Source organism: Callospermophilus lateralis, chromosome 1 (assembly GCF_048772815.1).
Source record: "Callospermophilus lateralis isolate mCalLat2 chromosome 1, mCalLat2.hap1, whole genome shotgun sequence".
In the NCBI taxonomy this organism is placed as follows: domain Eukaryota; kingdom Metazoa; phylum Chordata; class Mammalia; order Rodentia; family Sciuridae; genus Callospermophilus; species Callospermophilus lateralis.
In genome coordinates, this window is record NC_135305.1 from 63,383,075 (window position 1) to 63,400,835 (window position 17,761).

A 17,761-nucleotide genomic window follows, 5' to 3' on the forward strand; every position below is an offset into this window, starting at 1 on the left:
TAATAAATTCAAACATTTGATGAAATTATCATTTGAGATCATTATTACTTTTTCTATTGAAATAGTACACAATGAGCAGAAACATATCATTACCAAAATTTTTAAAACTACATGTATAAACAAATTACTTATAATATAATTTCTTCATTAATTTGAATGTAGTATGTTCTTATTAGTTTGCAATACCAGTAAAGAATAATGTACTTAAAATGTTAAAGCACTTAATATGACTTTTGGTTAAAAGAGTTAACAGTACTTCAGAAATAAAAACAGATATTGACATATTTTAAATCTACATCATTTTCATTTTCATTCGTACCCAATAACAGTTATCAATAGTCATTATTGTTATAATTTATCATAACATATATTTCACTTACAACAAGCATACACAAACCTCATCTTAGGGATATTTAAATCAATAATCCTTCACTGCCTGCTGTCAGTTACTTCCCGAGCATTCACAGATATGATGCGTGATCAGCCCACTAACAGCTGTCCTCCAGATGGACTCCACATGCCTTCTCATCAAGTAGGGGCTATTGGATCTGCTCTCTTATACTCTTTTAGACCCTACACCTATTCACCCCCACTTTATTCATATTATTATCCCATCTTCACTATATACTTCCTTAACAAAGAGAATTTCCTAAGTGCTCTGCTATTTTATGTTTCGTTCTTTTGTACCTATCTGTGTCACAATTAGTCCCTTTATGATTAGTGGTTAGGCAGACTTATACAGGTAAAGCCTTGGCAATATCAACTGCAATCATCAGAGAAGACATTCGTCAATGCTAAACTTGCTCTAATGACTTCATTTTTTTGTCTTGATCTATGCCATTTTCAATGACTACCAACTAATGAGGGAAACATGCCCTCATTGGATATATCAAGATTCAATTTTACATTAAAACTGTATGTAGAATCCGAGAACGCTGTCCACTTTTATCTAAAACAAATATGATTCTAGTCAAGAATACCAAAATTTTGGTAGGTAGGAGCATCAATTTAAAACTTAAAGCAAAATCATTTTATGCCAAATAAACAAATAATGTAGATATTACACAGAGTGAAATGAGTAGGAACTCAGCATCTTTCAATCAATTTGTACTTGTTTTATGTGCCAAATTTTCAAAAATTGTGCAATATTTGGGGATTATTGGAGAAAACATAAAAAATCAATGACAACTGAAAACAAAGGAAGAGGGGAGGGAAGAATGAACAATGGCACTAGAGAAAGACAATGCCATTCTACCATATGAGGTAAACTAAGCATCATTTACAGAAGGATGATATGCTTTAAGAACATGGACGCTGAATACATGCACTCACCTTGGTTAAATGAGGATTGGGATTAAAACCACAGAGGCTACAGACCGTGGTCTGACACTCAGTGCATGTGTTAAAATTGGCCTTTTCTGGATCGTGCAACAGAAGTTCGGTGGTATTGCAAAGAGGACAGATGGTTTTACATGGGCCTTGTACTGGAGTCTGTGCTACAGATGGAGAAGTTGGTGGTGGTTGTGGAGGTTTCTCAGTTACCATTTGGCTTACTGATTTTGTAGACTGATGAGCTGAGGGCTTTGCTGGGCCAGGCTGCTGAGGTGGGGGCTTTGCCTGGCTAGGCTTCTGAGGTGGGGGCTTAGCTGGGGCAGGTTGCTGAGGTGGAGGCTTAGCTGGGGCAGGCTGCTGAGGTGGGGGCTTTGCAGGAGTAGGCTGCTGAGCTGGAGTCTTTCCTGGCCCAGGCTGCTGAGCTGGAGTCTTTCCTGGCCCAGGCTGCTGAACTGGAGTCTTTCCTGGTCCTGATGGCTTAGCCGGAGACTGTGGTCCAGGTTGTTGACCTGGGGGTTTTGGTGTACCAGGCTGCTGGGCTGGAGACTTTGGCCCAGGCTGAGATGAAGGCTTCTCTGACCCAGCCTGCTGAGATGGAGGCTTTGTTGTCCCTGGCGGCTGGGCCAAGGGTTTCACTGTTCCTTGCTGTTGAGTGAGGGTCTTCACCAGCCCTGGTTGCTGGACTGCAGGCTTTGTAGCCCCAGACTGTGGTTTTTCAGGTCCAAGCTGCTGGGCTGGAGATTTTCCAGAAGTTGCTTGCTGAAGAGGTGATTTGGATGGGCTTTGCTGTGTGGGTTTTACCGGTTCTCCCCTTACTATGTCTGACTGTTTCGTTTGAGGCCTGGCTGCATCTCGTTGAAGTGGTGATTTTGCTGTGTCTGTCTGAGCAAGCTGGGCAGGCCCCTGAACTGGCTTTCCTGTACCAGGGGGTTGTGGTTTAATTTTTTCTGGCTGCTGAGAGGATGCTGATTTGGGAGAGCCATCCTGCTGAAGTGGGTCCTTAACAGGTCCTTGCTGCTTGGGAACTGCCTTGGGTGACTGTTGCTGTGGTGAAGGTTTTGTGATTCCTTCCGGTTTTCCCTGTTCCTTTTGAGCTACTTTTTGTTTCTTGGTGGCTTCTTCCTGGGATACCTCAGAGTCTGATATTAAATCAAAAGGGTTGAATTTATTTACAACAGAGGATACAGCACTTAAAGGGTTAACTTCAGAAAGGAAACCAGGCATCATGCTAGACTTGTGCTCTTCTTTAAAGTCAGTTCTGGACTTTGATTCTTTCAAGCTAATAGTAGAAGGACTCCTTCCAGGTAATTTCTGCTCTGACCTGAAAGTATCTGTAGTTCTACTTTTACTGAGACCAGGCTGAGCTGGACGCCCTGGGTCCGGAGGTTTTCCTGGTTGCTTTGGAGAATAACTACTATCCAACTCTTGTTTCCTAAAAAAAAAAAAAAAAAAAAAAAAAAAAAAGTGAAAATAGTAGAAGTTACTTCAAATCAAATATTAAAAGGCTATCACTTTGTTATATTCCTCAAAATTATGAATGCAAAAATTTAAGTAGAAACAATTATGTAGCAACCTGTGAGTGATCACAATGGTCTTGCTATTTTTTTTTAATAAGTGGGTAGAAATTTTCAATAGGGAGGTAAAGAAGAAACAATACTTGCCAAGAGTAATGAAAAATTAAGATATACAGATTACAAATATTTATAATGAAAATAATTTATGTATATTTAATAGAATCTTCAAATACTTAAAACTTAATTAAATGTATGTTTAAATTAAAAACCTAAGTAAGTCAATGAATGTCCTATCACAGTTCTTATGTGGTCACCAGTGCATCTTTTTTAATTAAAATTTATGGTCAAAGAAAGTCTCCTAAGTAACAGGATCATTAAGAAGTAAAAATATTCATTTTAAAATGTAGGAGTTTGCTTGACTTTGAAACTGTACATTAGTTACATAAGGCACACAATGTGACATTAGGGGGTTGTGGGTAATATAGGATAAATGATATCTTTCTAGGGATATTAAGAAAATTGATAACCTATTCATATTTGCTGTATTCTATCTAGAAAGGTAATATCCATCAGATATTGTACCTTTAAACTTTATGGAATAAAGATCTCTACATTCATTAGATATTCTTAAAAAATAAACCCATCTTTTTGTTAAGACCAATGCTATTTATATTTTCAAATAGATAATTCTTGATCTGAAATTTTTATTCAATGTTAACAACACATGCTTAAAGCATCTTGAGATACAGTCTGATATCCAAATAACAGCAAGCAAGGTATGTCCCCACTATTAGGAAGTACTGTTAATTTCCTCAAATGAAAACACACAGTGATCTGTATACTCAATATTGTTGCATTATTTATTATTATCACTGATAGATTATTCATAATCATATTTATTACTATTTAGGTTGATATAAATATGTAAAAATTAATTTTAAAGTTTCCTTTAAATTTGTAGAAAAATATGTAAGATGAACTTTTTAAAAATAGTAAATACTATCAATTTTAAATGACTATGGTTAAATAATTAAAATAGGTGTTTCTTAATATAAATACGTATAATTTACTCAAACATTACATTAAATGTTTACTTTTTAAATAAGCCATTCTTTACAAATAAATTTGCAACTAAAAGAGTATTACATATTATAGTGTTACAGAAAATCAGATAATTGTTTTATTTGCCAAGTATTGCTTTTCAATTTTAGAAAAATTATGAGATAAGGATAAAGAAGTAGAGATCCAATAGCACCTAAAATATGATAATAATAAAGCTCTACAGATTTTAAATCAATGCACCAAAATTTACCTACTAAAGTAAACTACAAATTTTTAAATTTTGTATCATTCAATCATATACATTTTCCAAAACTTCCCTATTGATGTAGAAATCTGGGTACAGACCATGAGATAAGACACAGAAGAAAGAAGCATCAAAGACTCAGAATGGAAACAATCTATAAATGGCAATGTAGGCAAATATTTGTGATAATAGTAAATGCCAAAATTGAGATCAAGCTCCTTGCACCACAAATTATAATTGCATGTACTTCCTACAAAAATTAAGTTAAGCTATATTTTTAAAATTCTCCTTGCCAGAAAAGACTATGTAGCCATGAAGGTTGCTCTACCATGTAAACTCAATTTAAATTTTAGTTGTTGGAAATATGTAAATAAAACACAAAGATCTGAGACTGAGAAATAGAAGGAAAATCATTAAGAGAAGGTATCAGCTTAATACCAAACAAAAACGTAAATCTACCTTAGTTAATTGTGGTCTTCTGTGAATTTTTGTTGGTTTAGCAGTTGTTGTGTTAAAACCAAAGTAATTAAAATATAATCTGTGCATTGTACACTGGACCATGAACTCCTAGAGAGAGTGTATTTCACTCATCTTTCCATCACTAGAATCAATCCTGAAAACTAGTAGACAGGCATTAATGTTTGATGAATTAATGAATAAATGAATGGTTAACAATGAGCAAACTGATGAATGAACATGTTGGGTTTTTGTTTTACTCTAGATTAAGGTTTCTTGAATTCTTTTTACCTCAAATTCTTCTATAGGCCCTCTACCATACAAATGGATATATCCCATACTCATTTTAAAACCTGGACTTTTCAGGTTGCCCTGGGAAAAAAAACAGTAGTGCAGGTGGCTACTCAGTAGGGGAGACCCCAAGGAATACTAACGGAAATAATCAATTCAGTCAGGATTCTTATATTCTATCAGAAAAGTTTTCTAGTAAGCCCTCTCATACGACAAATCTGTAGCCATAATAGAATGAATAAATGAAGTAATAAAATTGTACTACAGTGAATAAAAAATCTAGGAGGATTTTATTTGTATTCTGCCTTCTACTTCTAGCTTGTAGGTACTCAGGTTTAATGCTATCTCCTTTTTCATTATACTATTGCCATCCACAGAGAAGAAATTTTCTTTCAAACATTAGTAGAAAAAAATATTTCAACTAAAATAAGGTCAATATGTATGCAAATATAAGAATGTAAAAGCAGCTGGAATAAAAAAAATTAATCCCTATTATAACTCTATAAGTATTATTAGCTCTATTTAGAGACAAGGAACCTGAGGTGTATTTTGGTTGTGAAGTGCATGTAATTAGCTATGAGTCAGTTAAAATCAATAGGATAAGAATCTCGTTTTGGAACTGGCAATCCTTGTTGCTTAAAAATAAAAATAATAATAATAAATCTCACTATGTCCAATTTGTATCTCTTTAACATCTGAAACTTCAAATAATGTGGATATGCTCTCAGATGCATATATATATAAATTAACATAATTCTAAAATTCTAAATGACCTATGTTTCTCTGGTTATCATATGTGTGGTCAATTTTCCAAAAGTTATATACATTTTACAAAAATATTTTATTAAGATATAAGCATTTTGCAAAAATAAAAGAATACTGTTATTTGAGTATCTGGAGGAAGCCTTCACCAAGAACTGTTTAGGTCACAGATTACCTGTTCATAACAATTCCACCATAACAAAATTATTAATGGAGAGCTTTAAGAATATGTTATCTAATAAAATACTGCATAAAGTAACATTTTATGGGCTAAAATAATATTTCTCAGCCACTCTCTGAACAGAAAAAAAGTTAAGAATCTAAAAATCGAAGACCACACTTTTCTTGGTATTTGTAACCAGCATGCTAGACCTGTTGCATGTGCCTCTTTTGAAAAATTACAATGAGCTGGCATACATTTCTAAAAGGCTAATAAAAGCACTGGACCATGTTATTATCCTATGAAAATCTAGTATATGAACAGTGAATGTTTTTACAAGTCAAGTTTTCATCAAGTAAATAAAAGAAATACATATTATAAACTCTACCACTGAGGTAATAAAAAAGAAGGCTTTATATTAAAGAAATGATCCAATACATGAATAGTTTTTAAATACCAAAAAGCATATTTAATATAATGAGGCTAATTTTCACCAGTAGTGATTTTCTTTCAAGATAAATAAGGGTTTTACCTGACAGATTTTCCACACTTAAGATATTATGTGAAAATACTGTCACTGTCCATAATTAAGTTTCTCCTATATGAAGTTTAATATTATAGTTATCTGGAAAAATTATATACTTATATGATAGTGACTACGTTAAAATGTTCTTATTTTACAAAGTAGAGGACTATATACATCTGTATGTCCATATCTTTTGTATTTTCAATATCTTTAAAAATTCGTATATTTCCCTTCAGTGTCATAAGGAAGGGATGATTTCAGGACCATGGAAAGAGACTTGTTCTCTGCTGAAGGGTGCAAAGTTAGTTTGTTTACAATTATAAAAGCAGGGCAAGCAACTATTATGCCCTTTTAGTACTTTAATTAGGAAACAACTGATTTATGGGATGAAGAAAAACAGTAGAAAAAGAAATGAATAGTTGATTTCAGATTAGTTCTCATAATTGCCGATACAAGTTGTCACTTATGTTTTGTTTTTCAAAGTGTGTAATGAAAACTAATTTTAAAGTAATAAAATGTTCTTCCATAAACTGAAAGTCACTTTTGCATAAAAAGAGCAATGGTTTAAAAATGACATATGCTAATTCAGAAATACATGTACAGCACCTGCTCTGCTGTGACCAAACCATCTGTTTAATGCCACAACATATTTCAGGGTCTCACAGCTGAATATATAAGGTGTGTTCATGCTATGCTTTCTGCTTAAATAGCTCCTGTTCTCCTCTGGGGGTAAGGTGGGGAGGGCAAATCACTTCCAGAGAGATTAAGGGTATTGTTACAGGACTATTTAGACAACATTCGCAGAGAAAAAGACCCCCCCCCCCACCGAAATGCTGAGGAGGTTTAAACAGATACAGGTAAACACCCAGCCCAGCTCTATCCATTTCCTAACACATTCGTATTGTATTAATGGAAGACTTCCAGATTAGTAAAACACTGGAGGGCGTCTCTCCGTGCCATCCTAGAGGGAAAAGGTTCCAAAAGGCCAAAAATCACAACCTAAAATCACAGTTCCAAGAATGCAACCCTTGACTATCCCACTAGAAACTCCATAATGCATCATTTTTATTACGCCCGTGAAAAAGCTTATGATCTCTTTATCGCCACCCCATTAACGAGAATAAAATGAACCGAGGCGACATATATGTACCGCCTTGTTAGCACATATGGGTTGGCACATATGTGCACGAGAACCTGTACATATATGCCCGGACATATACAGCATGCTGTGCGTGCCTGTGCATGGAAGGCGACTCCGCAGCGGCCGGGGGAACGCTTCCCTTGGGCAGCCCCTGCGCCCTTGACATGACAGCAGCGATCTGTCTCCTTTCCTCTTCGCTCAGCTGGCTCAGATCCGCCTCCATGCCGGCCGGGATCACGGTGTGCAAGGGGGTCCCCGCCCCGCCGGCCCCTCCTCCGGCCGCAGCCGCCGCCAGCCCTTCGGGGAGCCCTTCGCCTTCCAAGCTCGCCTCGTTGCCCATGGCTCAGGGAGATTCGGGGCCGCTGCGCTCCCGCCTTGCGCTGCGTCCCGGTCGAGAAGCCCGCGGCCAGAGAAGCAATTGGAGCCGGTGTCCGCCCAGGGCGTGCAGGCTGCTGAGTCCTTGGTTCTGCACCCGGCTCAGTTGCTGGGAACGCCAGGCGAGGATTAGTCCCGTTTGCAGGTGACGCCCGCCAGAGCCGGTGTCTCCTCCATGTTGGACAGCGCCAGGCAACCTTTGCAGAAGACGCCTCCCCGACGCCGCCTCAGCGCCGTGAGCTGGGGAAAAGCAGATCTGAGCCGTGCCAGCCAGGCGCCGTCTGCCCCTCCCACCGCGCCCCGCCTCCTGCCCGCGCCCTCGCCTTGCGCGTGCGCCTCCGAACAGGTGATGCCCGCGCCCCTCGCCCAGCCCACTCTGCGTCGCGCTGTGTCTCTCTTCGCTCTCACCACCGATTTAAAGGAGCCGAGCAAGAACACTGATAAAAGCCAGGACCAAAGAGCTGACGTTTCTTTCAGGCATATTTCAGGATGCCTCAACTTGAGTTTTAGCTGACCAGATTTAAGGGAGAGTGGGGAGGCAGTGGAGATAAGTGTCTGCTTCTAGCTTTGGTTCCTGGGATTTGTAGTTTCTTTCTTTCCTTTTTTTCCCTTTTTTCTTTTCTTTTCTTTTCTTTCTTTCTTTCTTTCTTTCTTTCTTTCTTTCTTTCTTTCTTTCTTTTTTTTTTCTTAAGGGAGGGTTTTAAAAGATCCTAGGAAAGAGTTCAGGTAACTGGAAATGAAAAAGAAAGACACTTCATACCTTTGAGGGAAACTTCCCAAAAGGAGCCAAGAAAGGCCTTTTCTTTTAGAACTTTCCAATTGGATTAAAACTATTTAAAGTGATACATAAACAAGTCGGTAAGGTTTTTGAGTCCTTATAGCTTGTGTTGTAGTCCAAATGGACTACACAAAAGTAAAGGATTGTGGATAATGGGATATTGTGCACTAGGGGAACTATAGTAACATCTAGATTGTTAAATATTAAAATGTTATAGCGATGTTGAAATATTAAAGACGAGATTTTATCTCCTTCCTCCTCCACTCAACCTTCATTTTTTTTAACAAATATGGAGAGAAGACTGTATAAATGTAAATTAGTATGAGTCACACAGCTGGTTAGCAGTATAGCTAGAACTAATGTAAACCCCCCCCCCCCCAAGCTTCTTGCTCCTCTTTAAGAGGGAACTTGTTTCAGTTAGCTATTTTGCTGTTGTGAACAAAAGACCTGACAAGAACAATTAGAAGAGGAAAAGTTGATATTTGAGGGCCCACAGTTTCAGCAACCTCAGTCCATAGATGGCCAACTCCATTTCTAGGGGCCTGAGGTGAGACAAGACATGGTAGTAGGAGAATGTGGCAGAGGAAAGCAGCTGGGAACATGAGAGAATCAGAGAGAGAGTTCTGTTCCAAAAGGGCAGAATATAAATCCCAAAGGCAGGCCCCCAGGGACCATTTCCACCAACCTCATCCTGTCTGCTTAAAGTTATCACCAAGTAAATTCCAATGTGGGGATAAATGCGCTTATTAGGTCAAACCTCTTATAACCCAATCAGTTCACTTCTAAACTTTCTTGCATTGTTTCACACAAAGTTTTGGGGAAACCACATAACTAAAATATAACAGGACTCTTCTATTTCAGCACTGAATTTGTAATTCCAGGTTTGTTACCTACATTTTCTCTCAATGTAGACTTAAAATCTCAACTATTGAGGTTAACAGAAATTCAAAAGCTAACAGTTGAGAAGGAATAAAAAAATCAAATGACTAGGTTGCTCAGAAGGTACATTTCCAAGTTTTTTCTATAATAATCATATAGAAAGATATGTGATTTTTACTTGTTTTAAAACTAAAAAGTAGCACAGATGTAATAATTTATGATAATGTTTTGGTTTTAAAGATGGCTAGTTGTCAGACAAAGTCATTGGTGGATTTCTTAAAGAAACTTTGAGTAAGCTTTGATTCTCTGATAACAAAAACTTCCAAAGTCAAAACTGCAGGAATCACTCATTGAAATAAAGAAGAGAATGCTCTCTCTTCAAACAAATCAAGATTAGGCAACCTAATATTCTGATGGCCACATTTGCAGTCAAATACAATATACTCATAGCTCCTGAAAGTGAGTGTGCTTTGAAGAAGGACATAATTAGATACAGGAATGGAATCATAATACCTTCTCTTTCAAAACAGGTAGTTGTTCCATGGTCCAGACTGCCCGAGGATGAGTAGCATTCAAAGACAGATGTGAGAAAAAGGGGGATGGTTTACATGCTGGCTGTTTTCTCATAATATGCTTAAGTTTTTTGAGTATAAAATAATATATGATGTTTCACATCCACAAACCACAAGTTTAAAAAATTAATAAGATGAATAACCTTTCAGCTCTAGACCTAGAACACTGATTAAGCAGGGGATAATAATTCCATATTCTTTGTCATCATTGGTGAAAGGAACCACTGAAGAAGAAATAATTGATAATATACAAAGTCATGTTGCTAGACAAATAAAAAAGCAATAATATGTAAATAAAAATATTGTGTAGCCCCTTTGTGAAGATATAGATTCGCTTTCTCCTTCCCTCCTCTCTTCTAGGAGCAAATATCATCAGAAAAATAGGAGAATGGATTGTATGGTAGGAAGAATAAATGGACTATGAAACAAGAGAACTGATGCTGATGGCACTTTGGAAATATTTTGATTGTCTTCTTTTTAAATTTATTTTGCCTTTTAGACCTTTATAACGCTGAGTTATTTTAAAAAGTATTTGTTTTTCTCCAAATCTTCTAATTGGGGCTAAGATGGCTTGTACTTAGAAAGTTTTTGATCTAAAGAGAAACACTAAAGCAGAGTCCAGGTATGTTCCTTATGTGTGAATTGTTAGAAATCAAAAGAACAAATATGAGAAGTTTAGTGCTGCTTTATAAAATTTCCTTTTGATTACACCAGAAAAATATCAGAATTACTGATATTTTTATATGAACTGATAGTGCTATATCCCAAATCTTTGTTTTTCCTTGTTCATTATTTATACTTAGTGTAATAATTATTTGAATTTTCATGTAGTTCAATGAACTAATAGTTCATATATAATATATTCAACTTAATATGTTGGTCATGAAACAATTTCTGAAAACCTTTGCTAATACATACTCTATGTCCATTAAAATGGCAACTCCATAGAACAAAACTTTTCCTTTCATTTAAATCTAGTCTCATTTCCCCAGGTATTTTCTAATTTAGTAGATAGAAGGCAACTTAACAATGATAATTCAAAACTAAACATGATTAGAGAATGCTACCTAGGAAGAGGGTGGGACCATCTACCCATGTCTTTGCAGATTCCATTCAACCCAAGATTAAATCAAAACACCATCTGTGTGTTGCCATATATGAAATGCCTGAATAAATTGAGGATTTTCAAAAGTTGCAGTTAAAGATTTCAAATATATAAATATCTAGTCTCACTAGTTTTTAAATATTTACAATTAAATTATCTTCCTATAATCTAGTTCTGCCTATTTAACTAAAAATATTTGCTTGTACTTATTAAAGTCTTTTCAGAAAACAATAATATTAATACCATTATCATGATAATGCTGATGAATGTTTTGTAGAAAAAAAGGTCTTTTGTCACTTAAATTTGAGAATATAAATCAATTCAGGCTTTCTGAAAAATAATTTGGCAAGAGTTATTAATTGCCTTAAAAAGATTTTTAATCTGATATATTTCTGGAAATAATTTCTCAAGAATCATTTGAGTTATGAAAAATGGTTTTGTGAAAAAGATGTTCAGTGGTTGTTATGTATGATAACAATAAATATAAATAACCATTACAGTTTCAACACATAAGAAGAGAGAAATAAAATCTGGCACAAAGAGGTGATAATATTTTATGAATATATTTATTTAAAATATAAGAAATGTTGACATGGTATATACCATATAGTGTTTTCATATGATGTGATGAGTGATAAAACTCAAATGAATCTTATTCTGTGTTTAAAAGTACATGACTTTTTTGTGTATGACGGATCTGTAAGCATAGAAATATAGACAATATAGCTTATAATTTTTATAGTGGTGTATATACATATGTTCTTTTTTTATGTTCCTTCTGTAACAGAAGATGATAGAGGATTGTGTTCATATAGTGAAGGAAGAACCTGCAGTGACTTAAGGTTCAGCATTTCATTTTTTGTGATGGTTGAGCGGCTTCTGAATTGCTGCTCTCAGCCATTTTTGTTAACTCTAAAGTGGTATTTACAGCTAGAATGAAGGAAATTCAGTGAGATTACAGTTGATTATAAACTGGCTTCTCAATTTTGAAAGAAAAATCATAAAGGCATTTTAGAGAAAACTTTGAAATATATATTTAAAATTCTGACATCTGAAACTTCAATTTCTCTTTCATACTATTCCAGAGTTAATCTGTAATTTAAATGAACAAGTCACCTATATTTAAATTATGTTCCTATATACTTATGGTATATAATATAGTCATAAATTTGTTTCTGTCTCTTTAAAGTATTTATTTCATAAATTTAAACACATTAAAAAGTCATGTTATATCTTAGATGATTGAGCATTATTTATCAATTTATAAATGAACTTTGAAATCTACTGTATAGAAAACGGGGATATGTGTACAGGTCTTATTCTTGATGATTTTTGATTGACAATGTCCAACTTTAAATCTGATCTCTGCCATCTCTCTGACAATCTCTGCCATTTGGATACATATGTCATTGACTTTTCAGATCTTGAGGTTCCTTAGCTGTAAAAATAGAGAAAATAATACTTCTACCTCTCTACACGGTTGTGACAATTAAATGAGAAAAAGGTGTGAATGTACTTGTAAACTATCAGATATACTATCCAAGTGTGATAGATTGTTACAGGACTGCTGCCCAATGAATCACTACTCCCCATATCCACCACTCTTTGCACCTCCTATCAAGAAATAGGGTTGATTTCTTTGCCCCTGAACTAGAACTGAACACTTTGTTTTTTTAATCAAAACAATGGGGGATACGGGGAGACATATCATATAATTTCTCAGGTTAGCCTTCCAGTTTTGCCCTCTGTGTATCCTAAGAACTCTATGTTCTGAAAAAGCCCAAGTTGGTGAGAAGGTAGAGCAAGCAGCCTATCCTGTCCTTTAGCTATCTCAACTGAGGCTTAGTAAAACCCCTTAAAGCACACTGACTCAGTTGGGACCCCTGCTGGCTAGACACATCAGTGAACCAGGTGAGAACAGGAAAACATGTGCAATCAAACCAAAGAATCACAAAAGGCAGTCAAGACATTGAAAGAATGCAGAGTTTTATATCCAAGTTGATACACATTACAGTCACAGGCAGCATAGCAACCAGAGTACAAAAAGCCATCTGATATCTGTTTCAGTCAAAACAAAAGAAATTACCTTTAAGAGAAGGTATCATCTTTTCAAAGCTAGCAGAATGTGCTAAAGTGCAAGGTTTGTATGGGTTTTCCAGGAGCACCATAGTTTCCTATGTGCTAATTCTAGGCTCATGGAAGAAAACATTGAGAAATTTTTGTCTTGCATAGGTCTTTGTGCAAGCAGAAAAAAAATACATGACTTTTAATAGTGATGTGTAAAATGTAATTGGAAAAAATTATAAATTGCTCATATTACAGTGCTTAAATTCCTAACAGTGTATTACATGTATCTATAGCTATTTTGAAAATTGTTGCTATCTGGGCCTCACCTCAAGATAATTAAACCAGAATCATGAGGTGAGGTGATAGCATAAATATTTCTAGAACTCCCTAGATAACTGTAATATGTAGATTAGGTTTAGGACCACTGCTCTGAAAGGATAGCAAGTTTAAATATCAGAATTACAAGACCAAAGACAAGGAAAAGGCATCTGAGATGCAGTCTAGACTTTTATTTGAAGCTATGTCAAAAGCTATCATGAGAAATTTTTGAAGAAAAAGGTAGAAGGCACAGATTACCTTGTTTAAATTGGTATATCTGCATTTTGAATACAGGGTATAGTTCAGGTCACTGTGTTTGATAATTGTGTGATAGTACTAGAGGGGTAGAATAAATTAAATGATAAGATTAATTAATCACTTCATTCTAGAAGATTGAAGAGGGCACTGTAGCATATTACTGAATAATGTGAACAAGAAAGTTCACTCAGATCTGATAAACTGAAACTAAGGGGCTTTTTGAATACATGAAAAAAGATCACCTTTAGTCAAATAAACAGAATCTGGTTCAATTAATTATTCATATCCCATATTAGGTGAAAGATGCTTACTCCTCACTAACATCAGTTTGGGTCAAGTGTCCAATTTGCTCTAGAATTATGTTTGACCTTATGACCATACTCCACCTCTTAAAAATGTGTTACATTCAGGCCTGGAACAAAATAATTCTAGTTTGTGCTCCTCTGAGACAGGGATGGAATCAACAGGCCACTCCAATGGTTCCATGGATTAAAGATAATAGAGCTGTTAGACATGTTCCCTAAGAGTGACTATGTGTGGAATTCTACTTTCTTTTACTAGATCACCTTAGGCTGTATTTTGGATCTTAAATGTCCCCCAAAGGCCCTTGTGTTAATGGTTTCATACCCAGTATAGCACTTTTTGGGTGATGATGAAAACTTTAAAAGGTGGGTCCTAATGGGTGGTCTTTAGGTCATGGGGGGTATGCCCTTAATGAGAACTATAGTAACTCAGCCCCTTCCTCGCTCTTTTTCACTTCATGATCATGAGGTGAGCAGTTTTGTTCTCATGTGCTCTCACCATTAGCCTAGAGCAACAGCACCTATTGTTCATGAACTGGAACCTTCAAAACAATGAGCCAAAATAAACTTTTTCTCTTTATAAGTTAATTATCTCATGTATTTCATTATGGTGACTAATAAGACTTCCTTGAACAGTTCTGTCAAAGTTTTAGTCAATTTTCATGCTATGACTAAAAGGACCAAACCAGAAGAACTGCAAAAGAGGAAAAGTTTATTTGGGGGCTCAGAGTTTCAGAGATCTCAATCTCTAGACAACAGGCTCCATTCCTTGGGGCTCCAGCAGAACATCCTGACAGAAGAGTGTGACAGATGGAAGCAGCTCACATCATGATCAGGAAGTAAAGAGAGAGGGACTCCACTCTCCAGATACAAAATATATACTCCTTAGCCATGCCCCCAATGAACCACTTCCTCTATTAACATCCGACCTGCCTCCAGTTACCACTAAATTAATCCCACTAGGGATTAATTCACTGATTAGGTTAAGGCTATAATGCAACCATTTCTCCACAAACCTTGCATTGTCTCACATGTGAGCCATAACAATCAATGAGGAGGAGAAATATTATGTTTGAGCCATAGTAGATTTTTGTTTCTTGATCTTTTTTAGAAGTAGTCAGTGTTAACTAATACAAGATGGTTGGAAGTATTTCTTCATAAAAGAAATTACCTTTAATAGAATGTATCATCTTTTCCAAGCTAGCAGAATGAGTATAACTAGGTGCCTGATTCCCAAACATGCCTTGCTCTCTCACCTCTACAGCCATTTCTGCTTTTCCTCAACCTGCCAGGATTGTTTCTTTGATTCTCTCAATCCATGCATTTGTTAAGCTCAAAGTCCATTTGCCATGAGAAGATCTTTTCCTATTCTAAAGGCTACTATTAGTGTCCATTATTATTTAAGAATATTATTATTCACTTGACATTTACATATGGTCTTGCTTTATTTGCTTAATTTTTCAGCACTAAATTCTTAGAATGATGCAAAATTTGGTTATTGCTCTTGGAATCCTCTCAGTATCTAGTGTACAAAGTGAATGCTCAAACCAACAGACAATAAGTGCATTATTTAGTTAGAAGTCTTCAGGTTAAAAATGTGTATGATGCAAAAATTGCATTCACTTATCTTGTGTAGGACATTTATAAAATGAGGGAATTATTTAATTGAGATTAAAGAAATCTCTCTTATAATGATGCAATTCTAATCCATGAATATTGCATTATATTTAATATATTTCTAAGTCTCTCTGCTAAGAATTTTATATATTTTATCCCATATAGTCCTTCTGACAATCTTGTTATATATGACCATTTTGTCCATTTTATAAACCAAAAATAGAGATTCAGAGAAGTTATTTAAATTCCTTCCTTCCTTCCTTCCTTCCTTCCTTCCTTCCTTCCTTCATGGTGAGGTACTGGGGATTGAACTCAGGGGCACTCAACCCTGAGCCACATCCCCAGTCCTAATTTGTATTTTATTGAGACAGGGTCTCACTGAGTTGATTAACACCTCACTTTAGCACTTTGAACTCGCAATCCTCTTGCCCTAGGCTCCTGAGCCACTGTGATTACAGGTGTGCGTTACCACACTTAAATTTCTGTGAGCCCTTTGTTTAAATATTCCATGTAGCCAGAGGTGAAAAAATGATAACATAAAAAAAAAATCTACGAAAAAATTCTCATTATTCTGATTTTATAAGATAATTCAGTAAGAAATTATCCTTATCAGTTTTTCATTTATATTTTCATACAGGGCTGGATGTCTTTATCTCAAACCATAGTGTAAGAATTGTACTGTTCACCATTTCAGGAGCTATTTGGAGAGTGTTTAATTTTATTCCAACCATGGTCGAGATTTGCCAGGTTAATTATTGATGAATAAGCTGAGGATGGAAAGGATTTCATATAATTCTGCCTGAGGCTTCCCATATCTTCCCCAACTCAACTTACTGCTCACATAAAAAGATCAGTGTCTGCTGTTGGCAGATGGTCCATAACCTGCCTGCAATAATAATACTTCATGTTTTCTAATGGCATTCACTGTAGGGAACTCAAACTTCTGAAAATTGACAGTCACTTTTACAGGTCTGTTTTACAAATGGTTAAACTTCAGAAATGAATCTCCAGCATATCTCTGGAATTATTTACACTAGAGAAGTTCAATTTTTTACACATTTTATTTTCATTTTCCATCTCATAGGACCATCTTAATCATTGGTTCAAAATCTGAGCTCTTAAAAGAAAAAAAGTAATTATATAAATCTAATAAATGATGCTCCAAGATAGATAATCAGGCTGTTTTATTGATTTTCTTGTGATTCTTAGTGGGAAGCAGTGGCTATTTTCAATCATGGAAAGTAAAATACTTAAAGAGAAGCTGCTTGAGATATTTTCCATAGAGGAAAGGCTCTTTTTGAAGAGAACAAAAATATGGTTTGTTTTTTTTCCTAGCCATTTTTGTATGTTTCATTCCATTCTCAATTGTGTCCTGAAGAAAGTTGAACCATCTTGTGCCAAGAGCCTGGCCATATCTTGCTGCTTACCTGTTGGCTCTAGGTGGCCAAGAGGCCAGGCCAGTCCTAAAGTGTCTTACCTGCCTACCTCCCTCACCAGCTGGTGGTGATCTCCAGGCTTGGCTCAGCAGGGCAGGCTTTCTTCATTCAGTAATCATTTTAAATACCTACTATGCACTGGTGCTCCAGAAATAATGGGATACAAAAGAGACCACTTTCCTGTTCTATAGAGTTTATATTGTACTGAAGTAAACAGACATTTTAAAGATTTTACAGAATTCTTATATTGACAATGAAAAGCTAAGATTTTTTAAAAAATCATCTTGTTAAAAAGAACTAAGAAGTCAGGCAAAATTTATTTTAAAGAATATGAAGGTACATCAAAGAGCTGACAGTATAGTAAGGTAAAAACTCAAGGGAAATGGGAAATAGTGAGTGAACTATTTTAGTGCTAAGAACATTTGCCAATTCAGAAAAATGTGCATGTTCCTTTCAACAACCTTCTTGGGTGAGGGGGAATGAAATAAAAGCCTACACTCTGCAAATAAATGCATTGAGTCTAACTTGAGATTCTCCCAATAAAAAACGAGAACACCAAAGACTAC

At 35.7% G+C, this 17,761-nt stretch overlaps 1 protein-coding gene across 2 annotated transcripts in view; it reads right to left on the bottom strand.

The window, feature by feature from the left end:
* Nucleotides 1-7,828, bottom strand: part of Pclo (piccolo presynaptic cytomatrix protein) — a 403,000-nt gene extending 395,172 nt beyond the window's left edge. The window contains exons 1-3 of one of the 2 annotated variants that reach the window (XM_076862544.2): nt 7,584-7,828; nt 2,256-2,764; nt 1,333-2,138 (exon numbers count right to left, since the gene is read on the bottom strand). In XM_076862544.2, the coding sequence (XP_076718659.2) occupies nt 1,333-2,138; nt 2,256-2,764; nt 7,584-7,828 (1,560 nt within the window). Of the gene's footprint in view, nt 1-1,332; nt 2,765-7,583 lie in introns of both variants that reach the window. The other variant, XM_076862539.2, reaches the window with a different exon arrangement.
* Nucleotides 7,829-17,761: the final 9,933 nt, after the last annotated feature.